This window comes from Salvia hispanica, chromosome 6 (genome assembly GCF_029641045.1).
Source record: "Salvia hispanica isolate PSC_SH4W2 chromosome 6, Shi_PSC_v1, whole genome shotgun sequence".
In the NCBI taxonomy this organism is placed as follows: domain Eukaryota; kingdom Viridiplantae; phylum Streptophyta; class Magnoliopsida; order Lamiales; family Lamiaceae; genus Salvia; species Salvia hispanica.
This window is the reverse complement of record NC_142697.1, coordinates 34,433,491-34,460,046: the sequence shown is the minus strand read 5'-3', so window position 1 is coordinate 34,460,046 and position 26,556 is coordinate 34,433,491. Positions and strand designations below refer to the sequence as shown.

At 35.9% G+C, this 26,556-nt stretch overlaps 4 protein-coding genes across 4 annotated transcripts; 3 read left to right on the top strand and 1 right to left on the bottom strand.

Annotated features, from left to right (window-relative positions):
- The first annotated feature begins 367 nt into the window (after positions 1–367).
- LOC125204694 (putative 1-phosphatidylinositol-3-phosphate 5-kinase FAB1D) lies at positions 368–7,979 on the top strand. Its single transcript, XM_048103402.2, has 12 exons — positions 368–505; positions 705–738; positions 865–1,569; positions 2,150–2,294; positions 2,384–2,725; positions 2,963–3,766; positions 3,909–4,243; positions 4,450–4,576; positions 4,695–4,850; positions 5,387–6,817; positions 6,906–7,169; positions 7,265–7,979. The coding sequence occupies exons 1-12, from the start codon at positions 391–393 to the stop codon at positions 7,697–7,699; spliced, it is 4,893 nt and encodes a 1,630-aa protein (XP_047959359.1). The 5' UTR covers positions 368–390; the 3' UTR covers positions 7,700–7,979.
- A 1,089-nt stretch (positions 7,980–9,068) lies between these two features.
- LOC125208567 (protein DMP2-like) lies at positions 9,069–10,192 on the top strand. The gene has a single exon (XM_048108205.2). The coding sequence runs from the start codon at positions 9,242–9,244 to the stop codon at positions 9,923–9,925; it is 684 nt and encodes a 227-aa protein (XP_047964162.1). The 5' UTR covers positions 9,069–9,241; the 3' UTR covers positions 9,926–10,192.
- Positions 10,193–10,982: 790 nt separating this feature from the next.
- Positions 10,983–12,886, bottom strand: LOC125204090 (PyrD). Its single transcript, XM_048102641.2, has 2 exons — positions 12,728–12,886; positions 10,983–11,518 (listed from the first exon to the last, which is right to left on the bottom strand). The coding sequence occupies exon 2, from the start codon at positions 11,452–11,454 to the stop codon at positions 11,167–11,169; it is 288 nt and encodes a 95-aa protein (XP_047958598.1). The 5' UTR covers positions 11,455–11,518; positions 12,728–12,886; the 3' UTR covers positions 10,983–11,166.
- A 10,320-nt stretch (positions 12,887–23,206) lies between these two features.
- On the top strand, positions 23,207–26,095 carry LOC125208043 (GDSL esterase/lipase At1g29670-like). The gene is made up of 4 exons (XM_048107590.2): positions 23,207–23,614; positions 24,808–25,044; positions 25,317–25,569; positions 25,739–26,095. Exons 1-4 carry the CDS (start codon positions 23,228–23,230, stop codon positions 25,969–25,971), a joined length of 1,110 nt encoding a protein of 369 aa, XP_047963547.1. The 5' UTR covers positions 23,207–23,227; the 3' UTR covers positions 25,972–26,095.
- The last annotated feature ends 461 nt before the right edge of the window (positions 26,096–26,556 follow it).

Sequence of the window (26,556 nt, the reverse complement as noted above, 5' to 3'; positions counted from 1 at the left end):
GGAAAGAGAATTAGAATAAAGGAGGAGGGAGAAGAGAGATTAATTTTTTTGTTTTTTGTCGATTAATGCGACGGCCTGAAATGTAATACGACTCAATTAACATAGGACGGAGTTAGTATTTTTTATTAATCAATTTTTAAGCACTGGAACAATTTCTGTTGAATTCAACTATCAAATGAAAGCAAAGCTCTACAGTCTGTAGCCAGGTGAATTTTGTATACATAAGTGACAATTTGTAATGACTGCTATTCCTGTTCCAATTTGTGTAGTTTTTCCACTCTTAGATGGTTGTTGATGTCCTTCCTTTCCATTTCAGAAGATCGGTTGTGGCACTTTCTACTTGAACTAGTATAATATGAATGTGCAGGCTGAAGTTGAATTGAATGTAATATGTGCCATTACTGTGGTGCAAAGCTTGCAAAATCAAGTGACTGCACAGAGCAGGAAAATGGGCATTCTCCAGCACTAGATAGTGGGCATTTGATCAAGTCCTGCAAGTTGTGTGGTAAGAAGATTTACAAAGAAAGTCAAAATCAAGAAAATTCCAGTTCTTGCGTAATGCGATCAATCAGTGTGACTCCTCTAAAAAGCATCGAAAGTACCACAGAAAACTGCAGCACCGCTCCTCTTTATTTTTTGCCCCATCCAATTCTATTCTCCACTGTTTTCTTTTTGTTCGTTCACTCATACCGTTGAATTTTCAGGTGATATTTCTGTTGATGCAAACTTATGTGAGAGGTAATATCCAATTTCTTCTGTTAATTGGTGTTAGAAAGAGAATGATATGGGAAGATTGCTTCCCTTGTATCTTGAATATTTTCCCTGGTTTCAACTTTAAAGCTTATTTTTAAAATCCACCATCAGGAGATACATAGAGGATAGCGGCACTGATAGTAGTCAAGAAGATTCTATTTCCTTATTAAAGGGAAGCATGGATGACTCTGTTTCAGCAATTACTTTAAATGGTTTTCGCCAAGCTGATGACACGGTGAAGCCTGAAAGTAGGCAAGTTAGTGATGTTGTAAGTTTGATGCCTAGCGAAAATATAGGAGATGCAGAAAGTGCAGAAGTTCAGGCAGGATCAGATAACAATGTGGAAAGATCAAGTTCTTGTGTCGATGAGTCATCCGACATGTCTTCTTTGAACGATGAAATAAATGCTGAGTTTTGGCTTCCTCCAGAATCAGAAGACCAAGAAGACGATGTGTTAGGAAGCATATCAAACTATGATGATGATGACGATGAGTGTGGTTACGGTGCAGCATGGGCTAAACCTAGTTCTTTGAGCAGCTTTGAAGAAGGTAGTGGAAGTCAAAGATTCAAAGAGGAAAAACTTAAAGCCATGCATGACGTGAAGCATGGTAAGTTCAGGTCTCTTGTTAGTCAACTAGTGAAATCTGTGGGTGTCTGTTCTTCTGGAAACGATGGCGAGGATTGGGTTGATATAGTGACTTCTCTATCATGGGAGGCTGCTAATTTTGTGAGACCGGATGCACTCGAGGGTAAGGCAATGGATCCTGATGGATATGTAAAGATCAAATGTATTGCAGCTGGTTCCCGCTCACAGAGGTAATAATTTGGTACTTTTCGACTTGCATTTGGAAATTGGTTTAATGCATTGTATAGTGCCTCAACAATTGTATTTTTGTTTGTAAAGTTGATGTATATTTCTTGTCTGCCAGTCTCAAGGCAGTTTAAAAGGAATTGGAGTTTGTATGTTATGATGGAAGTTGGGGATGATTAGGGACTTCATTCCCTCAATTTTTGGGGCCTGGAGGGATAGGTGGGTTTATAAGCATGCCTCACTCTGCTAACCAAAGGTGGCCAAGGCAAATGACTTCTCTAACCAAACAATTGTGTTTAATTCGTTGCGCTACCCCTTATTGCAAACCCCATACCATGCACCCTTTAATAACTTACTGTTTCTAATTAGATTAACATTGAAAGAAATTTCTGTGCCTACTAAATGATCCTAGCCTAATGCTTTTTCCCAAACTAGTCCGTATGTTCAGGTCTATAGGGTCCCCTTTAAACCTTTTACTACTGATGATGCATGGGTGTATGTCCAACAACAATTAGTATGTGGCTTGTATGTTTGTTACATGCTATTATCTCTTTTAAAATTTGTAATCTTATTTTGACTTTGCAGCCAACTGATAAAAGGTCTAGTCTTCAAAAAGCATGCTGCTCATAAACACATGCCAACAAAATATAAAAGCCCAAGACTGCTGCTGATCCATGGTGCACTTGAACTTTCTTCTGGTGGGTTGTCATCATTTGAATCGATGCAGCAGGTGAAATTAAAATCCATGTCTTTCAATCTAATATGTGACACACTATATAAACATCCGTTTACCTTTTCTGAACATATTTTCCTTTACAGGAGAAAGACAATTTGAAAACTATCATTGATATGATAGACATGTACCATCCTAATGTAATATTAGTTGAGAAATCAGTTTCCCGTGATATACAAGAGTCTATTCTAGCAAAAGGAATTACACTGGTATTTGATATGAAGCTCCACCGCTTGGAGAGAGTTGCCCGTTGTATTGGCTCGCCTATCTTGGCCTCGGAGGTTGGAATAGGTCAAAGACTAAGGCAGTGTGACTCCTTTCATATTGAAAAGTTTGTAGAAGAATATGCTCCTCCAAAGGAAGGTGGGAAAAAACAAAGCAAAACATTGATGTTCCTTGAGGGTGCTCCTACTCGGCTTGCTTGCACAGTAAGTTCACATTTCATAGATAACAGTTATGACTGATAGTCTCGATTTTAACATTGAATATTTGAGTTTATGAGACTATATGATCCTATAATTCTTCAAAATTGTAATTGCTATTCCATAGTAAATTCTTCACTCCAGTCACCATCATAACTATAAAATCTGAGATATTTTCACTCAGATTCATTACGATAAGGTAATTGCTTGTTTTTGTGACCTTATTTGCTTTGTGATGCACAGATTCTGCTGATGGGAGCAAACAGTGATGAATTAAAAAGAATTAAATGTGTAATACGGTGTGCAGTTGTCATGGCATATCATTTGATGCTTGAGACTTCTTTCCTTTTGGATCAGACTGCTATGTTCTCCACGATTTCTCCCAATGAAGTGGTTGATTTAGCACTGACTGATATAAAGTCAACATTGGTAGGGACATATGATTCGACCGCTTTTGCTGATAAGCCATGTAATGCAGAAGTGAACAAGCCACTTGCACTTAATTTTCACATGTCTGATCAGTTCCATAAGGACAAGTCGCAGAATCTAATCTCATCAGAAGGCAATTCTTCATTGTCATTCGAAGCATGCAATCCTGAAACATTTCCAGGTCTTTCTATTTCAACATCCATCCAAAGAGTTATGGATGACAGTTTTCCTTTTTTCTCCAACTCTCCTCAGAACAAGCAGAGTCAGCTTGATTTCGATAAAACAAATCAGGATGGCCAGGATGGAAAATACAATGTTCAGATCTCAAGTGTTCAAGAGGATAAACACGACAGAGAGAATTTACTCAACAATCAGCAGCCCCATCTGCTAAAATCTTCAGACACATTAGAAAACTGTTGTGATGGTACCAAAGACCAAACACAAGGCAAGGATGAGATCAACTCAGTCTTAGATTCTGAGAGTATTTTGGTTCTGATGTCCAAACGCAATGCCTCACTTGGAAGTATTTGTGAGCACCGTCATTTTTCCCATATTAAGTTTTACCGCAGTTTTGATGTTCCCCTTGGGAAGTTTTTGCAAGAGAATTTGCTCAATCAGGTTGGTTGAAATTCATTTTACTAATAATTACGATAATTTTATTTACTTTGTCCATTTGGTATGGTAGGAGTATATTGGTTTATATTTAAAGCATTTTATATGCTTGTGCTATAGAACTAACATAAAGTCTTCCTCTGTGCAGAGACTCCAGTGTGATGTTTGCAGCGAACTGCCTGAGGCGCACTTTTACTACTATGCACATCACAATAAACAACTTACGATCCAAGTTCGACGTCTTCCTGCAAGAAAAAGTCTGCCAGGTGAAACTGACGGGAAGCTTTGGATGTGGAGTCGCTGTGGGCGGTGTAAACTCCGTGATGGGAGCCCAAAATCCACAAAAAGGGTATTGATATCCACTGCTGCCCGCGGGTTGTCATTTGGAAAGTTTTTGGAACTGAGTTTTTCAAATCATTCTTCATTCAGTAGTCCATCCTGCTGTGGTCATTCTTACCATAAGGATTTCCTCTACTTCTTTGGGTATGTTTTATTTGAAAATTTTTGTTGGAAGGTAACATAAACACTAGGTCTTGAGTTTGGTGAGCGATAGCTAAGCTTGTGCATGCTGACAAAATGGATAGCTTTTAACAATAGCTTGCTATTCTATTTCACGTCTCTAATTCCATTTACTTCTACACTGTGGCATCTTTCACAAGTAAACTCGAAAATTTTGGGTGAATATGCAGATTGGGGCCCATGGTTGCAATGTTCAAGTACACTCCAGTTTTGACCTACTCAGTTTCGCTTCCATCTCAGATGATACAATTTAACTATTCAGGCGGAGGAGAGTTTCTTAAAAAAGATTCTGAGAATGTATGTTCTTTCATGAATTCTTTTGCTATTTTATTTTGGCTGGTAATTGGACCATCTAGCTAAAGGAGCATATCTTCCTTTCATCTCTTGACTCATATTGTTGTTATCTATCTTTAAGGTGTACTCGAAAGGGATTTCGATGTTCATTGAGATCGAAAAATGTCTGATGGATCTCAGAAATCGTTATGTTGGGGTAACCCTGAACATTCAAGGTTCAAAGATGGAATTTTCTGATATTGTGGAGATGTTGAGAGAGGAAAGGTCTCAATTTGAGGTTAGATTTCTATTCTTGCACATTTTTTATTCCATCTTTTAGCTTTAGTAAGGAATTAAGGATTAGATCTACTTCTTAGTTATTTTCTTTATCTACCTTTAAAATCGTTTATTGTATGGAAAAGGAACATTTATAGTTTATATACTTTTAAATAGATTTCTCGATGGTTTCTTCTATACAATTGTGGAATGGTGTATGGGTTACTAAAGTATGTTGGAGTATACTCTCCTTGCATATCTAGAAGCAAGTATGACTACGTTCTTTTTCTTTGTAATATGTAAATTAATGTTGAACAAGGTTAGCTCTACTAAATAGTTGATTGACTTCATTGACTGTCTAGATAGGAAGAAACTGGAAATTGTTTTTGGATATACTGTTTTCTCTCTGTCCATGAAGAATCTAGCATTGGTAGAATAATAGTATGCTGTTTGGTTTCACATGGTTTTCAACTACAATAAATTTAAAGCTTTAGGTTTTAATTGTTTTGTACGTGACGTAATTACATTGCTCTTAATATTGTGATCACTTTTTATTAGGTTGAGGTTCAAAATGCAACCAATGGAAGTGAGGATGGTGCTGTTTGTAAAATTCTAAGCTTGAATAGAGTCCGATTGGATCTTATGCTGGAATCATGCATATGGGATCGAAGACTACATGCATTGCTCTCTTCAGAATTTAAGGTGATTGATTCTGATTCAGTGAAGGAGGATGACATTTTTGGACAGCCATTAAGTGGGGATGATACTGCTGTTGAAGAAATTTCTGGATCTGAAATCAAACAAGATTTTGAAGAAAGGGATGATTATCCAATTAAAGAAATACCAATTGATGAACATGTAAAAGGATCCACTGGAGATAAATCTACGCCAAATGTGGCAGAAAATGGTGTGGCACCACATATTGGAAGATTAAATGAAAATGGAGCTGGAGCCCATGATTTTTTGGTGAAACCTACTCCAGAAGATCATTTTGATTCTGTTGAAGGAAATTCTGTACAGGGTAATCTTGATTCAGCTATGGAATTGCAGACAGGTCGTATAATATCGATATCGTCAGACATTGAAGGGGTTGGTTCTGATCCAAACAATTCATTGAGATTTAAGCAATATCTTTCTATGTTCTCTAACCTGGAAAATGGAAAAGGCTGGGTCTGGGCACCCTTTGCAGACATCCGGCGTGAATACATTGAAGATCTCCAGAGAGGATACTTGCCAAAATTTGAATCTTGTAGTAGCTATGATGCAGAGTCTACAGCTCAAAAATTGATTTCTGACGAGGGGTCCAGATTGCACATTCCTCTTGGCGTGGACGACTATATTGTATCTGACTATGAAGATGAATTCTCAAGCATTATAGCCTGTGCATTGACCCTGTTAAAAGACGACGCAGTAGCGACGGACGATCTAACAGTGGATGTTCAAAGAGAAAGAGGAACTGAATCAAAATCCATTGAGGGTTCTCAGAGCCTACCACGAATGTTTTCTTTGGCAGCTCCTAATTGGTCCTCCTTTGGATCTTTCGATTCAGATAGCATGCATTCTCCTTCTGCATCAATGGAAAATCTACATTCTTCTAGTTTCGATGGTTTGAATTTGTTAGAATCATTAGTCTCCTATGGTGCTAGCCATCCAGAAGTCTCTATGGGTTTGGGGAAATATCCAGGGAAGCGTAAATACTCTGTCGTATGTGTATACGCAAGCCAGTTCCGTCAATTGCGAGATCGATGTTGTCCTTCAGAAGTTAATTATATTGCTTCCTTAAGCCGCTGTAGGTATTGGAATGCGAAAGGTGGAAAGAGTAAATCTTTCTTTGCAAAAACTCTAGATGACAGGTTCATCATTAAGGAAATCAAGAGGACAGAGTTTGAGTCCTTCATGAAGTTCGCCACAAACTACTTCGACTACATGAATGAGTGCTATGAGAAAGGAAACCAGACATGTCTTGCTAAGATTCTTGGCATCTACCAGGTTAGTCTATCTAGTTGAATCCTTACGTCTGGCTCGTTTTAAGGTGGCATAAACTGTCTTATGCTTATTCTTAATTAAACTTGTTTAGGTTGTGATAAGAGCACCAAAGAATGGGAAGGAAACCAGGCACGATCTCCTAGTGATGGAGAATCTTTCATTTGGTCGACAGATTTCCAAACAGTATGATCTCAAGGGGGCTTTGCATGCTCGATTAACTGCTGAAAATGGTGCTGGAGATGTTCTTTTGGATCAAAATTTTGTGAACGATATGAATATATCACCTCTCTATGTCAGTAGGAAATCAAAGAGGAATCTGCAGCGGGCTGTGTATAACGATACTAATTTTCTCAATGTTAGTTTCTTTAAATTTGGTATAATAATAACACACTGACCACTGACATGCCACTTAATTCGGTACTAACTATTGTTTGTTTTATTGGTTATCAGTCGATCAACGTGATGGACTATTCTCTTCTAGTAGGAGTGGATACACAGCGTCGTGAATTGGTGTGTGGTATCATAGACTATCTCAGGCAGTATACTTGGGACAAGCAGCTCGAGAACTGGGTCAAGTCTTCACTCGTTGTTCCCAAAAACCAGCTGCCAACTATCGTCTCTCCAAGAGAATATAAGAAGAGATTTAGGAAGTTCATAGATACATACTTTTTGAGTGTTCCAGATCACTGGTGTTCCCAGAGATCTTCCAACCCTTGCCAACTCTGCGGCCCTTCCTTGGGAAACGGTTCGTTTAATGCAATATCCTCGAAGCCAGGCAGTGAAGATGAAGATTCCTCCCATGGAGCATCTCAAGATCAAGGGACACGTGGAGCTGGTTCTTTAAAATCCCCAGACCATGATGAACAGGACGGCCCCTTTTCGTGAGGTCTGTCGATTCCATCATATTAATCCCTTTTCTAGTACTGATTACTCCTATTTTGTTTTGTATATTGTTGTATAGCTGATTGTCGGTGTACGACCCCTCCTACCCTGGTATTATTTTGTTCCAGCAAAGTTCTGAGGGTATTTTGGCATATATAGATCAGGAAATTTTAGGTTGCACATATTCGATATACATATATCTTGAGCAAATGTGAAAAATGGCATTTTGCACTTCATACGACCTCGATTGATATATTCAATGATAGAAATATATTGCTGTTTACCAACTGCCTATGTAGTGAATTCTGGTTTATAGCTACAAGCAAAATCTAATTCTTTCATAGAGATTGTGATTTATATTATCATTGTGCAACAAGGTCGCGAAGAACGTGGAAATTCTATGCTACTAATGGGAAAAAACTCTGTTGATTTTACGAGTACATGTCTGTGTGTTTTCATATGTTATGATACACGACTCATGTCAGAATATCAGCGGTTTAGAGATCTGCGACATGAGGTAGCTAAAATTTTCGTTTCCCTGTTGTCGAAGAGTTAGTGTGTAGTTACATACCTGATTCTTGTTATGGCCTTTGCCCTTGAAACATCTTCTAGAAAGCCTTGCCTGCCTGTTTGTCTATAGAGATAGAATTTGTGATGAAATAATGAGCATTTGGTTATTAGGTTGAAGATATAATAAGATCTGAAAATCTTGGTCATGTGATCCTATGTTTGAATCTCTTCTTGTCACGAGTTTCCTGTTTTTGCTTTTAAAGCTGTTATCTTTCCTGTGTTATGTCCTTTTTGAGACGTTTGCAACTTTTTTTAAAAAGAGAAATCGTAATGGTTCTCTGTTTACCTCGAGGCTCCAACGGTCCTGACTCTCTGACCGTGATTACTCGAATTCAAACCTAGTGATTGGAGGGAAAATATTTTACTAATGAAGCTGTGAAAATAAAAGAAACTCCTTCATAAGAAGGCCATTTTTATGGAAAATCTCGGCAATATTGTTGAATACTCTATCCGTCCACCAAATGTTGCTCAGATTTCACTCAGTGCATTTTTAAGAAACGTGAAGAAATTCACGTACCAAAAATGGAGAAAACAAAGTGAATAATATTTTGTGGACGAATCAAAATGATAAATGTGGATAACATTTTATGAACAAAGAGAGTATAATATTCCCATCCCTCTCACATCTTGAATGAAAACTATATATAATCATGCCACTAATGACATGGATATGAATGGTTGATACGGAGTAGATGTCATCAGAAGACATACGTATGTCAACTACGAAGACATTTGTATGTCAATTAAACGTAGTTGACATACGTATGTCTTCTGTTGACATCTATATGAATTCAGTTGTAAAATTGCAATCAAAAGGATACCTTTCCCTGCTGAAGATCAAAGAAGAAAGCCATGACAAAAAGCAAGGAATTGCTTTCTCCATCTCATCAAGGACAAGGAATCTCTTTTCCACAAAACTAAGCTATATCACCACTAAAACATCACAAAACATTACAATCAAAACCAGCATCAACCATGTCAAGTAACATTACCGAACACCTCAGGGGTGCCACGGACCCTGAGGCCGAGGGTGACTTCCACAGCGCAGACGACAACGAAAACTGCCTCGACAGCGAAACCTCCGACCAAGAAGACGACGTCGATAGCTCCAACTACATATACATCATCAACACAATCCTGAGCGGCACTGCCCGTCTCAACGTCCTGCTTCCCACGGCCACCATCCTTGCCTTCTCCATCTTCGCCCCGTTACTGACCAACGACGGCAAATGCACCACGTTGGACCGGTGGCTGATGGGATTTTTCCTGGCCGTGTCGGCCAGCTCGTGCGTGTTCTTCTCGTTCACGGACAGTTTCAGGACGAGCAGCGGCCGGCTCTACTATGGGGTGGCCACGCTCCGTGGGATAAGGAACTTTGGGGGAGGGCGGGCCCGGCCACGCCTCCCGGGGGAGTATAGGCTGCGGTGGAGCGACGCGTACCACGCATCGCTCTCGTTGGTTGCGTTCCTTACCTTTGCATTGCTGCAGAGTGATGTGCTGAGCTGCTATGATCTGGTTTTGGCAAGGAAGTTCACTAATACTTTTCCACTTGTGGTTGGTTTTGTGATTAGTCTTCTCTTTGTGTTGTTCCCTTCAAAGAGGAGAGGCATTGGGTATCCTTTCCTGCTGCAGATTGATAATTTCCACAACAGAAAATGATGATCAAATAATCACATAAAGAAATAATGTCTTTTTCATAATGAAGAAGCAAATTTTCTTGATTGTATTTGATAGATTTTAAAGAGGGTGTAAACTCATATTGATGAAAAACAACATAAAAAAAATGGGAGTGATTAAGAAGAGAGACATGTGATATGGAATGCTAACTTTGATTTAAGTTGGCATAAAAAGTGTGTGTGTGTGTGTGAAATTCTTCTTTGGGCTACATATGAAAATTAGCTTCCCAAATCGGGAAGTTTTTATTTACATTCTGAATTTTTGCGTCTCCTATTAATGAGACGCATAATCCTGATGCGAATGAGGTGTCTCATAGGTGACACATAACTTTTTTGCGTCTCCAATTAATGAGACGCATAAGGGTTTAGGGTTATGCGATGGATTTGCAACAATTTCCTTTGACGATGGATTTGAAGACATCGTCTTCCTCTTATAGGTGACACATAACTTTTATGCGTCTCCAATTAATGAAACGCCTCTCACTTTTGATGAGACGTATAAGGGTCTGCGTCTCCAATTAATGAAACGTCTCTCACTTTTGCGGAATTTAAAAAGTAAGCTTTTTTTCTATTTTGGGAAGCTTATTTCCATATTGAACCGAAAGAAGAAATTTTCCCGTGTGTGTGCGTTTGAGAGAGAGCGAGAGACGGGGTGGCTGCAAATGACACTGAGGGAAAATAAACCGCGAAATTCTAATGATTTTTAGTGAGTTTGCACGCACACGATCTCTGTAAATAAAGTATCGCACAATTGTTGCCGCATTACAAGACGGGAGGGGGTGGTGACGCCCACGGTATGCACCGTGTGTCACAAGGTGCGAAGCCAGGCTCGTGGTGTGGTCCCGGCAACGTGAGACAGTTGTGCCAATGGAGTACTTTTATAGTTTTGATTCAATTTTTTTTCTATAAATACAACACAAACAAATACAATTATCTTCATTTCTAAAATTCTCTACACAAAATTCCAAAATCCAATGGACCCCACAAAAGAAATGACACTTTTGAAAAAACTACTTTTTTCAATAGAAGAGAATTCGAGGTATCAAAACCAGAGATGTAAAAGAAGAGCTATAAACAGAATCTTCCAAGGTATGGTTACAAATGCTTAGATACTCACTACATGTGAATATATATATCATCAACTAGGAAACAACATAGAGAAAATGAAGGAGGCGGGAGGCCGACCTCCGATTCTTGAGCAGTTCCGCGTTCTTGAGCTTTGGCCTAACGCTCCTCGTCAAAGTTCCAGTCCCTCACGATGTCCCTTCTCACAGCATGGCTCCGGACAAGCCTTGGAGGGCCGGCAACGCCGGTGCTTGGAAGGGGCTGGGGCATCACCTTAGAAGACGCGAACCCGTGATTGGCTCTTGAGTGCGGGAGTGCGGTTTTTCTGGCCAAGCAGCTTGCGATAGCCGAGCATCTCCCTTCGTTGTCAGAGCTTGACACGGAGTAGCTTCGGAAGGAATGTGATGGACTCTCTACGCCATGGCATACGAGACATGCCAGACTCATACTGTCAGCGAGAGATGTCAATCAAATCAGTCGCGGTCTTCCCTTGCAGCACTGTGAATGAAAACTGAAATGGAAAATTCAATGAATGGATCGTTTTTTTACGCTAAAAAGACATTGATATCATGCAGTCATTGATCGCCCCAATCTGGGCACAAAAAGGCGCGAATATGTAACAAGTACTACACAAGGGAAGACGAATCAAGAGAATAAACAGACCCCGTCGTTTTTCCCAATTATAATTTCCTATCCATTTCATCAACAGGCAAGAGATGAGAAATAGAGGTCGATCTCACTAAAGGATTCTCAAAACGAGACTAAAGATAGGGGATAAAATACACAATATAATGGTTTTAATGATACGAGTTAATTCACTACTTCATCCATCCCAAAATTATGAACACGTAAAAACACAACGAATTCTGAACTACTTCACAATAAGCAAAGCCCGGTAAACGTCTTAAAGAGGCAGAATATACATATGGGGTTGAAAGAGCAGCCAAAGTACAAATTCACCTTCGTCCCACTTTAGCGGATCTCCATAAGTTTCCTATTCCACCATCTTAATAGGTAATCAAGAAACAAGTTTACGGAACAAAAAGAAAGGCTGCATCTTTAGAGTTTCAACGAGATTTTCAACTGATTTACTTAACGTAAAATCGGATTCATTTGATACCAAAATATCGACTTTCCAAACCGAAAAGCGAAAAAAGCAACGTAAAATCAGCATCCTTGTACTAAATTATCATAAGCAGCAGGAAATTTTATCCAAATGATTCTTGAATAAAATCTTCAACACATTCCAAATTAACCAAACCATACCACAAAAAGCATTTTGCAAGCATTCCAATTATAGCTCATTCATCAACAACTCCAATAACACAATGCAACAACTCATTAACAATCAATAGATGATAATCCACCCAACACCAAAAAATGAATCTTGCTAGCTCAACAAATCCAAACCAAAACAGCATCAAAAAAGCAAGAAAGAAATAATCTTGAATCAATTCACACAAAAATTAATACTCCCCAAACAAATCTGCCGTTTCTATTTTCAATTGAGCTCACAATCATAAGCAAAAATCTCAAATTAGCAATCACGAAAGTATATAAAGGAAAAATCCCCAAATCAGCTAATCAGCCCTAATCAAAATTCAAACCGAATCCTAATCAATAACCGAATCAATGCGATGCCAATTTTGTTCCTAAAAATCCACAAAACTAATTAAAAACGGTGAAGATAGCAAAATCAGAAGAGATCTGAGGGGAAAACCTGAGAAATAGTGAAACCAGCAGCTAATTGTTCAATCAATTCAGCTTTAGACTTAGGGTTGATGATTTTTCTTGGTGCGTTGAATCTTGAAATGAAGCAAGTGATGTTCAACTCAGTGCGTTTATATATCGTCTGTTTCTACACAATTGTTTTTACAGTTGGAATGATTGTACCTTGTGTTTTATTGATGGTTCTTTTACCATCTTTTGTTTTCTGTATTTGTGTAATTCTTGAAAAAGTAATTATTGCAATTCGGTTAAATAATTATTGTAGGAGCCATCATAATAACGGAGCTATATTTACCTAATCATTATTGATAATTGAACAGTTTACTTTAATCAATAAACTCAATATTAGGTGAATAAGTAAAATTAATGAGTTATGTCAAATTTTATGGTGTTGGTGTGCATATCGACGTAATAAGAACACGGTAATTTCGTGTCGGATTCATGTTGGATTATGTAACCTACCATCATCGATACGATTGTTTTATTGATTAATTGTTTTAGTTATTAGTGTAATTGTTATGGTTCATTTAGGTTTAAATATTTAAATTTAGAGATTATAAACTTTGTATGACTATCATCATGTCGTGTTGCGTCATGTATTATCTTAACGGTTTGTTATCATGTCCTTATTATGTCATTAATGTGTTTGTATTGTGTGTGGATCTTGTTTGTATTGAATGAAGTGTCAAAAGTATTTTTAGTAAGTTGTGTTTAAGTTTAAGCTTGTTGAGTTTGTGTCGTTATTCTGCCGATGCAATAACAAATTGATTCACGGGGCTAGTCAATATTGAAAAATCTAATTGAGATCTAAGAGAGTTGGCAAACAAAAGTTTATATAATTATTATTTTTGAAGGGAAAGTTCATTTAATTACTACTCAATATTGGGAAATCTAGTTGAGATCTAAGAGAGTAGGCAAGCAAAAGTTCATCCAATTATGAATTACTCTTTTTGAAAGTAAAGTTCATCTAATTATTAATTAAGTATTATATTACTAATCTTTATAGTTTGCACAGTTAATGGTGGAGTTTTGTGATGTTTGACGTAAATTCATTACCTTCGATTTCATGTAGTTCATCTCTCACAAGTAGTTTAGGCTATAATTAAAATTATGTATCATCCAATAATAGTGATGAATCTATAACGTAATTTTGGGAGAGGCATATTTTCAATCAGAAGTGATGAACTATAAAATCGTACCTTTTGAAAAGAAAGCAAAATGATTGTATAAAAAACTTTTATAATTAAAATATTAATAGTTTCGGGACTTCTAAAGTTGCATTGATAACAATGTAATGGTCTATGCGCCGCCATCAAAGTTAGATTTAAATTAAAGTAATCAATGGTGTATCATGTTGGTAAATCGATTCATCTAATAAAACAAAATTTCAAAATTTTGTAGTTAGGTCATAATTTCGTGTTCCAACATAGATAGAGATAGATATTTGGGCCTTTTGTTTTTCTTTTTCGAGGAAATTTTGGCCCTTTTGTTGGTATGTAATATGGAGAATTTCCCTAATAGAGTTTTGAACTCTCAACTTTAATTTTGTACTAAGATAAGCTAATTGGATTTTTTAGAGAGAGAAGGACTCAAATCATTTCAAAAATGGTAGGCAAAGGAATACAAAAGTTAAAACAACAAAAAATAAAACTTTCAAAAATCAGAGAAACACCAAAAAAACCTAATACACCAAACATAATTTAGCAATCACGTCTAGAAAAGCAAGTCCAAGAGGAACACTCACAAAGCAAAAGACCAATACCAAAAGGAATATACATTCACAAGAAATTTGAAGATCCATAACTCATCAAGTATATTTAGTCGGAAGATTTTAATCAACAGGATGAGAATTGTCACTTCAATTTTATCCCAGCCACATACAAGTTAGATTTAAATTAAAGCAAATCAATCAATGAAATAATGAGAATTGTTGTACATCATGCATTAGAATTGGAGTATGAAACAAAATTTATATATTTTGTAGTTAGGTCATAATTTCGTAGTACTATTCTAAAATAGTTAGGGACAAATATTTGGGCCTCCTGTTTTTTAAGGAAAATTTGGGCCTTTTGTTGGTAAAGATAGAATTAATCCAATAGAGTTTTGAACTCTCTACAATGTTAATTTTGCAATAAGATAAACTAATTAGATACTCTATCCATCCTATAAAATATGCAACATTTGAAAGTCGACATGAGTTTTTATATAGTGTTATTTTGTGAGTTAATGAAGAGAGAATAAAGTAAGAGAGATAAAAAATAGAGATAGAGATATTTCCATTTTAGAAAATATTTCATTTTTAATGAAACAAACTAAAAAGAAAAACATTTCATTTCTAATGGGACAGATAGAGTACTACATAAAAATGTCTAAGCTCAGAATGTGACATTAAACTGAGTAACTATGAAAACAACATAAGTTTTAAAACTGAACAGGCTTCTTATTAAATACAAGAAGAGGATCGTCGAAGCACGAAGGCCAACAAAATTCATGCCATCTTTTGCTGCATTAAAAACACTAAAAATACAAAAAATTTGGTAAGGAATTAATGTGTCTATAGTTAGTTAGTTAGTTAGTATTCCAAAAGGCGTAAGAGTTTCATCATTCCAGTTTACCATTTTTCTGTAGTGTCAGAATGTTTGAATTGACTTGTGACAATTTATTGCATTCTGCAAGTAATAAATTTAGGTACCAAACTATTTCAAACAATCCATTACAAAAAGTGATGCTAAATGGCCAGGTCCAGCCATAAAATATAAAATATCAATAAAAAATTCTACATTCAATGCTGATTTACTCGAAATTAGTAAGTCTCAAAAGTATCAATTTTGTGAGACAAATCTACCCTTATTTATAAATGCAATACAATGAAGAGACTAAGTCATTAAATGATTTGAATCCTCCTGGAAATATAAAACTTCAAATACTTAACACTCTAATTCTTAATTTTATGTCGATTTCTTTCAGTTTTTCTTTTTACTTTAATTTATTGCTTTATGGAGTACTATTGTTAATTTTTTATTTAGTTATATGTAAAATTACTTTTAAAATTATAATATTCATGATGATAAAATTCAATAATTGGTAATTGTGTATTTAGATTCTCTTATAAATGAAATAATTTAAAGTACATATTGTATTTAAAGGTAATATTTAAATAACTCATAAATAATAGGCGTAAACATTTTATTGTACAAATTTTTTTATAAAATTAATTCAAATTTTTTGAGGAAAGACTGTAAATATCAAAAGTATTTATTTATATATATATATATATATTTATTTATTATTAAATATTTTTAAAATAAACTGAAATTTTTAATGGTTCATAAAAAAATTGTGACACAGAGTACTATTGTGTAGTCCATAACAAAAAAAAAAGTTCGGTTGAAATCTTCAACAATCGGTTGAAATCATTAACTAAAATATGATCAATTAAAATTCATAATTGTTCAAAATAAAATCACAAATCAATAGAAACTCTCAATTACTCGATTATTTTCAATTTGAATCCTCAACCGAAGATCATATGAGATACTAAGTAGAAATCAACCAAAATTTCAATTGCCCATAACATAAGCATGCAATTACGCCTTATGTATTTTTTTTCTAGTACGCACTTTTGTCTATGTCAGACAAATTTTAAGACATTTGGAAATCAAATCCTTAAGTTCAAAAATCATATATAATTTTTATTTAAAAAATTAATTTTTTTTAATGGATTGTACCAAGTAAATTTGTCATTTAAAGCCAAGTAAATTGTCATTTAAAGCCACGTTATATTACATTTACAAAATAAGAATACAATATGTTGTTGCAAGCAAAGAATATTTATTGTTATAAACAAACTAAATTAATATGATACTATATATTACAATTGATTCTCTAATATAATATTATATAATATAATATAAATTGAAATTCACAATTGCAAATTTGAATCAACTATAAATGACATCTCACGTTAAAATATATACACAATATGCAATGTCAATTTTTACATGTATAGTATGATCCTACATTTGTGATACTACATAGATTAATTATCAATGATAATTGTATTATCAATAATTATAATTTTGTTAACAGTTTGTCATATTATATAACTATAGTTTGACATTTTATAATTTAATAATATGCTTAATCTACTTATAATTAAACTTCAATTATTTATTTCTAATTGATCTTTAATGGAACTAAAGATTAATTATTTCGATCGTATAATTTGATATACAAATTAATTTTCATTCATTCAAGTAATTTAGATCCTGAGTAGATTTTCGATTTAATTGGGTGTCATCTAGTACTCCTATTAGATTAGATTGGAGATTTAAATTGATCTTCAATTTAACGAAGAATTTTTATTGATCTTAGATTTATTTAATAATTTGGGATCAAATATTTTCAAATATTAAATAACACCACAATGTAAAATCAAAGAAAAATATAAAAATAAAAATAAATGACACTAATAAGAAAAAAATATACACGTAAAAGATGAAATAGAATGTGTAATTGATTTTCCAAGACTTATGATCTACTCCATTATTTTACAATTATTATTTATATTTTATGTATGTATTTGATGTTTTGATTTTTTAACATTATCAATATGTTAACGTGCAGTCAATTTGTATATATCCCCATTCTTGATGTACTTAAAAAAAATTAATTTTAAAATTGCAAGCATACATACTAAGTAAGCATACATACTAAGTACGTATTAACACAATTTATTTATGATATATTGTGATGTCTCTTAGTTAATAGGTATGATATGATTATTTCCAATACAATTGTGCATATAATTTGACGTAAATTGTGCATAAATTATTATGGAGAGAGAATGTTGTAAATTTAAAATTTGAAGTAAAAAATTGAGAAAAGGGTAATTAAGTAAAATTATCTTAGCATTAACTATTATTATTAATTTATTGCATTGTCTTTTATATTTATTTACAAAAATGCCATTGTGTGGCTGGCCACATTATGGCTGCATAGCATTACTCATTACAAAAATCTCACAAATATATGTTCTCTACATTTTTATTCTAATCAAATGTACAATTAAAATTAGGTTATCCTAAGCATTAATTATGACTGCACTAGAGATTTTTTGGGTGCATTACAAGCTAAAAATTAGCTAAAGATTACAAATCTGCATTACAAGCTCAAACCGATTAGAGTAGTTTATTTGTTCATAATTTTATTCTCTAAATAATTCTCAATAAATTGAGGGCCATTCACTTGATTTTGGGTGCATTCAGTTCCAAGGCTATTTTTCGTTCAGGCATATTAGGATTTTTTATATTTTATTTTCTTTCGGGCTAAAATATTTTGGCCCCAACTCTAACTCACTTGGTTTTAGGCCGAAATATTTATTAAGGAAATTTAATGGTATATCTTTCTTGATAATTATTTTCTTGTAACAAAGAGCATGTTTATCAGAGGGAGTAGTATTTAGTAAATAGGAGTATTGATTTGTCCTCTACAAATTTTAATATATAAATTTGTTAAAGTTAAAAAATAATAATTGACATAGTATAAACTATAAATAAATAATAAAACCCAAATCATAAATAGCGTTATGGTGAAAATAATCAATTCCAATCTATGCAAAATATTGTACAGTTAAACATATGCATAAGCGTAATCCCAATTTCTTCTTTTTGTTATTTGAGATGTGTAGTCCTTTTTTTTTTTTTTAAATGTAAGGTAATCTCCAAACTCCAATCATTTACACCAAATTCAAATCTATTTTTAATTATATATCATATTAAAAAATAATTTTACTCCAACAATTAATTACATCAAACTCAATATAAATCATGAGGCAACAAAATTTAAGTCACAACGGCAAAGTAACTAATATCCTATTACTAGAATCTCCGATTTAATTTACCATGAGATGTTCTTTACATTCATATTATTCTACAAAAAGTGTTTGCCATATTTGTGATATTATAAACAGTTAAACAGAAAAGAATTGTGACATTAAAGTACAAGAAGAGACTTGTGGAAGCACAAAGGCCAACAAAATATATGCGATTCTTGTTGCATTAAAACACAAAAATTGTGACACTACAATACAAAAAAAATTGGTAAGGAATTAATGTCTCTAAAGTTAGCTAAGGAGTATTTCCAAAAGGGACCTCTCCAACTTCAAGATAGAAGTACAACACAAGCAGCATAGAGTACCATCATCCTAGTTTAACATGTTGCATGAGTCATGACCATTGTATTGACTTGCGACTCATTTATTATATTCTGCCTGGTTACTACTCTATTAAAAATATCTCAAACAATATATACACTTTACTTTTTTATTCTAATCAAATTTACAATTAAAATTAGGTTGTTCCAACCATTATTTATGACTGCAATAGCATCACTTCGACCGAAATTAGGCAAAAACAATGTAGCCTAAACCTTATAAAAGCTCAAATTGTTTAGGATAGTTTATTTATTTATAATTTTATTTTCTAAATAATATTAAAGTGATGAAAAAGTAAATTAAGAGAGTACACGCCTCGCCTCTATTAAGACGGACAATTTACGTAGAAGACTTTTTCTAGAGTATACATATATGGAAGACTTAGAATCATCATAATCAAAACTAATTGGATAAGTTCAAGCTACACACATATGAGCAAATCACACCTTTTGGATAAGAATAACTATATAATCACTTGAAGGGCTATACTATAATTAAATGCTCCCTAATATTAGGAAGTAGTGTAATACTACTAAATACTACTCCCTCCGTCTCATAGTAAATGTCACACTTAGTAGATGGTACGAGATTTTGAGAGATGTTATTTTGTATGTTAAGTGGTGAGAGAAAATATAATTTTATCATTGATGTAAGAGGGAACTTTTTTCAAAAGAAGAAATGTGATATCTTTTGTGAGATAAACTAAAAAGAAAAGTGTGGCATCTATTATAAGACGGAGGGAGTATTAGAGCATCCACAATGGCGGCTAGCGCACCGGCTAGCCGATTCGCGTCGCTAGCCGGTCGGCTAGCCGAACCATTGGGACCGGCCAGCGGCAAATCGGCGTAGAAATCGGCGAGCGCACGCCGATTTCCAGGCACTGGCCGATGCGCTCGCCGCCATTGTGGCGTGCCGATCGGCGAACGATCTGCCAGCGCCGTTTCTTATTTTTTATTTTTTGAAATTTTTTGAAACACTATATGTACGCGATTTTAGTTTCATTTTCATTTGCACCACTTGTTTTAACGAGTTTTCTATCTCTAAATTTCTGTACAAGAGCAACATTGAGCGATGGACAATAACAACGAGTTCAGTCCGGCGACAAGCGGATCTCAGACTCCCACAGTACCCGTGGGGTCTGGATGGGGGCAGATGGGCCAAGGGTACAACAACCCTTGGCAACAGTTGATGGGGTTGATGGCGGCCACGCAAGGGGGATGCAGGGGCAGATGGGCGGCCAGATGGGTATGCCCCAGATGCCGCAACAAATGCTACAGCAGATGATGGGGTTGATGGCCGGCGCGCAGGGAGGGATGCAGCCCGGGTTGCAGGGGTGACCCGGGGGGGGGGGGGACACGGTCTATCGTCCCACTCTTGATTTTTTGACGGCTTCGTCTCACACGTCGACCCCAGTGGAGACGCATTTAACTGGGGATGACCATTTCTCATTACATGAGCTGGGGTTCGATATCGGGGACATGGAGACTATTGGTCGTCGGGTCGCGCCGAAGAAGAAGAGCAAGGGGAAGAGCAAGGTGGTCGGCGAGTCGTCGCAGCTGGCTGTTGACGACTCGCCGACATGGAGGAAGTGGACGGAAGAGGAGTACGTCGCCCTGTCCAAGGAGTGGTTGTCGGTTTGCGACGATCCGCTGGTTGCGAACAATCAGCGGATCGTCAACATGTGGGCTAAGATTAGAGCAGCCTACAAGAGGTACTGCCCGCACGGAAAGGACTACAGCGGGGAGGAGTGCCGGAAGGGATGGGAACGCATCAGGGCCGCGGTCAGCTGATTTTCGGGGTTGTACGCCAACGCCCTCCGCATGATGAGTAGTGGGCAGACTGAGGAGGACTGCCGGAGGATAGCAGAGAGTCAGTTCCCCAAGCCGGGGATTTATAGGGAGTTCACCTTCTGGAACTGCTATCTGGTGATGAAGGACTCCGAGAAGTTTCGGGCGGGGGTCGACGCTAGGTGGCCAAAGAAGCAGAAGCTGAACTATATCGGCGATTACAGCGGCAGCAGCGGCGGTTCCCACTACCTCCCCCCGGATGCTGAGGAGTTTCCGTCCCCTCCATCGTTTGCGACCCGCACTCGCCCGGTTGGCCAAAAGCGGGCGCAACGGGCAGCGAGAGGATCCTCCCCCCTATCGCCCCAGGAGATCCAGTCGACAGTCCCCGCCCCCCCACCCGCGTACATCTTCTTCTCGCGTCAAAAAACACGGGAGCAGATGTACACGGTCTTCCAAGAGTGGAGGGCCGCCACTGACCCTACAGAGAAGAGGTTTCTTCACTCGATGCTCGAGAGCATGCAGGTCGATTTGGATGCCGCGAGGACACAAATGGGGGGCTCAGATGCGGGCTCAGATGCCACCGATGTGGAGGTCCCGGATGGCGGCGGCGACGACGATGAGGAGTAGAGAGAGGTGGGGCTCGTGTGTGGAAGCCCGTTTTTTTTTTTGGAAAAAAATTATGTACTTTTTTTTATATCTATGTACCTTTTTAAAAAAAAATGAAATGAATGAATTTTCCCATATATGTCTCGTAAATTAAATTTCGTAATTTATCGTAAATTTAATTCCGCAAATGTAGTTGTTTTTGAATTATTTTTATTGCGGCTAGCCTGTGGCTGGCCTTAGGTTAGCCTATTTGATTAAAATGATGATGTGGCAGATGAATTTTTAGTGCTGATGACATGACAGGGAGAGAGTGACTGGCCTATGGCCTATTCTTACTGTGGATGCTCTTATAGTCGCCGTGGGAGTAGGAAAATCAAGTTCTAGTTTGTTAAAAATAAATGCTTCATTGCTTAGGTTTAGTATTTTTATCAACTTGACTTATAGCCAAAAATCAAACAATAAATGTAAAAGTTGACTTGTATAACGATTTCACAAGAGTATCGTGATTCGTGAATACCTAGTATTATACAATATATTGAATTGATTTGGTATGGTTGACTAGTATGATTGTCATAAAGATTTTTGGTTTTCTCATTGAAAAATTCTAATTATGAGCCAGGAGGTCAAAATTGGCGACCAGTTTAAATTATGTAATAATTTTTTTATATATATAAAAATCCCATTAGAATAAATGAGGATTCATTTTCAGCTAATTTTGAAGGCCCATTAATTCTTATGCAACGTAAGTACGTAACTATTCATTTAACAAATATTATGCGTTCCTTCCATTCGTTGCCAATTTTATTTATCGAGTAATTATAGAGAAAAATGGAAATGGACTTGCAAATATAAATAGTTTTTAGGGAGATTACTTGTTATTTGATGCATTGCATCTGCCTTAAAATTAATTCAGTAGATACGAATTAACGATCATAGTAATAAATACACATATATGATATAAATATCTACTACTAGCATTCATCTTCATCTACCTCTGGTCCTCTACTGACCACAAATTCAATTTTTATAACACGAAATTGCCTAGATATTTTTAAATTATAACTATTTTAACACACCAATATTTATTGCGTGTATTTCAAAGAAGTCCAAATTAAAAATAACTACCAAATTCTTGGGTGATATTTTGCCGAAATATATTAATAACGTGAAAGAATAGATTATGATCCACATCACCAATGTATCAATTCTAGTGAAAAAAATTGGATACTTGTCAACAAACATAAAATGCATTTTTTGTGAGGTCTTTTTCACCATGAAATTCAAGAATGAATTATTGTTCTTCAGTGTTATGAGTAACTGTTACGATTAATAGTACTATTTTATTAAGAAATGAACTTCAAATTAAGTCACCGGAAATTTGAATTTGTAAATAGCTAAAACTTGAAAAAAATATCATCATAAAATATTAAAATTACTGAATCATGCCAATTTCAACTCTTTCTTTCCCATTTTTTCTCATGAACCTTTTAAGGCATAATTATGACATCATAGGTCTTTGGAAAGTTATGGCCCTGTCCCAAAAAAATTGAGTCACTTCTTTATTACATTCGTTTTGAAAAAATCGTTTATAGTAAGTAAAAACGAGAATAATGTAGATTCAACTTTACAAAAGTAGATTCAACTTTGCGAAAAGAAGTGATTCAATTTTCTTGAGACAGAGGGAGCACCATTTCAAAATATCGGGTTGAACCAGCCGGGTGTGACCCGCGCACAAAAGTACGACTCTAAGGAAATAAATTTACAAATATTATTTTTCTATGACTAATCTATTGAGGTCCCTTTCCTATCCTCCTCTATAAATACACATTTAGAGATCTACAAATATCCCATGTCCATACTAAGAAAGGCCACCACCCTGCAAATCATGACCATGTCTCAAAATCTCTCCCTCCTTTGTTGTGTCTTTCTCATTTTTATCTTCATCACCCCATCAACTTGTCAAAACCATGATTGCAAAACCAAAGGCATGTTTGTCTTTGGGAGTTCATTAGTTGACAATGGCAACAACAATTTCCTCACAAACTCCCTAGCCAAGGCAGATTTCTCCCCCTATGGAGTGGACTTCCCCCTTGGCCCTTCTGGAAGGTTCACCAATGGAGAAAATGTAATTGACATTTTGGGGAAGAAGCTGCAACTCTCAGACTACATCCCATCTTTCACTGATCCCTCAACAAGGGGTGGCAGGATAGTTAATGGTGTTAACTTTGCTTCTGGTGGTTCTGGGATTCTTGATGACACTGGTGCTCTTGCTGTTAGTCTCTCTCTATTGATGCTTTGGATATGTTTTGTTATGTTAAATTTATGTCATGGTTTTCTTGATTTTGTTAGGACTATATAGGTTGTAAATACGTAGTTGCTACTCCCTTCGTTCCATGTTAATTGAGTCATTTTTCGATTTTAGGATGTTTGGACATAATTGAGTCATTTCTTTTTTTGACAAAAAGTAATCCTCTCACTCACTTTATTCACCTTCCACTTAATACACAATTCTTAAACTTCTTGCCGATCACCTTCCACTTAATACACAATTCTTAAACTTCTTGCCGAAAAGAAATGTCTTTATTAATAAGGAAATGATGAGTACTTGCTAGGCTTTTCGTTTTAGGGGTGAACAAAATATCTGGAATCTTGAATTTGGTTTGGGTTTGAGTTTGTTTTTTATTCTAAAATATTTGATTTTTTTGGACAATTTGGTTCGGTACTGGTTTTTTAAAAAAATACTATTACATATTCAGCCCGGTTTGGCTATAGCAAAAACCTTAACCGAAAGTGGCTCACCTCTAATTTTGACTCTGCATTGATAGTTGGTGGTGAAGCTCATGTGATTCAGTCACATGATCATTTTGTTATGTATGTATAAGAATATGGTAGGAATGTTGGTTGAAGAGTTAAACAACAATGTGATCATGTGATGTAGTAATAAAGTCTAACTGATTTAATATACAACCACACTAGACTAAGTGACACAGAAGTTGAATTTTCTTGTGAAAGGAAAAGATTGAATATTTAGCTGAAAACATAAAATAGAATCTTGAATTTGGTTTGGGTTTGGGTTCGGGTTCGGTTTTGATTCTAAAATTTCTGATTTTCCGGTCAATTTGGTCCAGTTCAGATTTTTTAAGAAAAATTACGAATTTGGTCCGGTTTGGTCAAAATCTGAATGTTCACCTCTATGCATTGATACTTGGTGGTGAAGTTCATGTGATTCAGTCACATGGTAAGATTTTTACATAATATATCAAAATATGTTAGGAATGTTGGTTCAAGACTTAATGAAGAATGTGCATGATGTAATAAAGTCTAATTGAATCAATACACAACCACACTAGACCAAGTGATCATGCTCACCAAGAAACTGAATTTTCTAGTGAAGAGAAAAGATCGATTTTTTAGCCGAACCCATAAAATTTAAAGCCTCATAAATATCCAATTTTGTTATTTCAGGGAAATGTAACCAGTTTGAATCGGCAAATCAGCAATTTTGAGAAGGTGACTCTACCAGAACTGGAGCAGCAATTTGGGAACAGTAATAGCAAAGAAATTCTGTCTGATTTCTTGTTTGTGGTTGGAAGTGGAGGAAATGACTACTCACTTAATTACTTTCTTGGGTTGGCCAACACTAATGTCAGCCTTGAAGCATTTACTGACTCTGTCACAGCTATTCTCTCTGCCCAACTCAAGGTATCTACATTTGTTTATTGCACTATTTAATTTGGTTCAACCTTATTTAATTAGGGTGTTTAAGTTAGTAGATTAGCTTTAGGTAATCAATATTGTCACTATCATCGATAAGAAAATCTTTAGGCTTGTTATCCGTGAATTTGTTCAAAAATAACGTAATGAAAGAAACATATGAGTTTGTCGCTAGGTATTTGACCAAATAGGATCGTCCAATTTCTATAGAACCTATCGCTAAAATCCCCTTTTGGTTGTTGGTGTTTTGTATTATGCAGAGGTTGCACGAGCTTGGGGCCCGGAAGTTTGTGCTGATGGCGATCAATCCGAATGGCTGCAGCCCGATGGCCTTGGCCAGGGTCCCAACACAAGAGGGGTGTGTGGAGAATTTGAACAGAGCATCGGCGATGTTCAATGACAACTTGAAGAGCTTGGTAGATGATATCCGGCCTCAAATGCCCGGTTCTAATCTTGTTTTCGTCAACGCTTACAAGATTCTGAGTGATATAATCAATTCTCCTCGATCTCAAGGTATATATTTTCTTCTTCATAAGAAGTCATTTGCTAAATTGGGCCGATATTATTTTTCTGGCTCTGTGTCACTGCATATAGGATACATGTTGAGAGAAAACCCTTAATTTACATCTACTTAAATATTTTCAACTTTGGTTTTATTAATTTTGGATCTTTTTTTATTGAGGTTTCCGGGATGCAAGCAATTCGTGCTGCGAAGTAAGGCAAGTGAGCGAAGGCGGGACGGGGATCTTGTGCAAGCGAGGGGGCTCGATTTGCAGCAATAGAAGTGAGTATGTGTTTTTTGATGGCTTGCATCCAACACAAGCTGTAAATGAAGTTATAGCAACCAAGGCTTTCTCTTCTCTAATTGGAGATGAGGTCTATCCTTTCAATGTCGACAAGCTCTCACAAATTTAAGCCTTTTAATTTGATTTCGGTAATGTAAATGCATGGAATTGGAATCCTCGCAGTTCATCGTCTTGTATGAGCTAATCTCATCTTAATTAGAAGTTGGTTCAATGTTACTTTTTTGACGAACAAATATCCACAGTCATCGAGCATTACACTATTCACGTGCTTTTGGGCACTATAGATAATTTTGAGCACTATGAAATAGCGCATGTATTATTATTTTTAATATTGATTTCTTTGAATATATAATTTCTAATTAAATAGATTTGGAAATAAAATAATACTCAAATTAATTTCTATAAAAATGAAATCACATCATTAAAATAAAAAATTATATAAAAATGAAATAACAATGCATAATTAAATCCTAAAATAAAACACTAGCAAACAAAGTAGTAGTCAATGAGACGCTTCACATCCTAATAGTAGAGGACAGGTAACCATTCTGGTCTGGAAGTAAATTTAAGAGCCGCAGCTTTTTATCTGGATGTAAATTTACGAGCTGCACCTTATTGCCATTGTAAATGTACTCCATGGAGAAATTCATCCAATTGACCTTAACATCACCTAGTGTAGAGAGCCACGAGATGC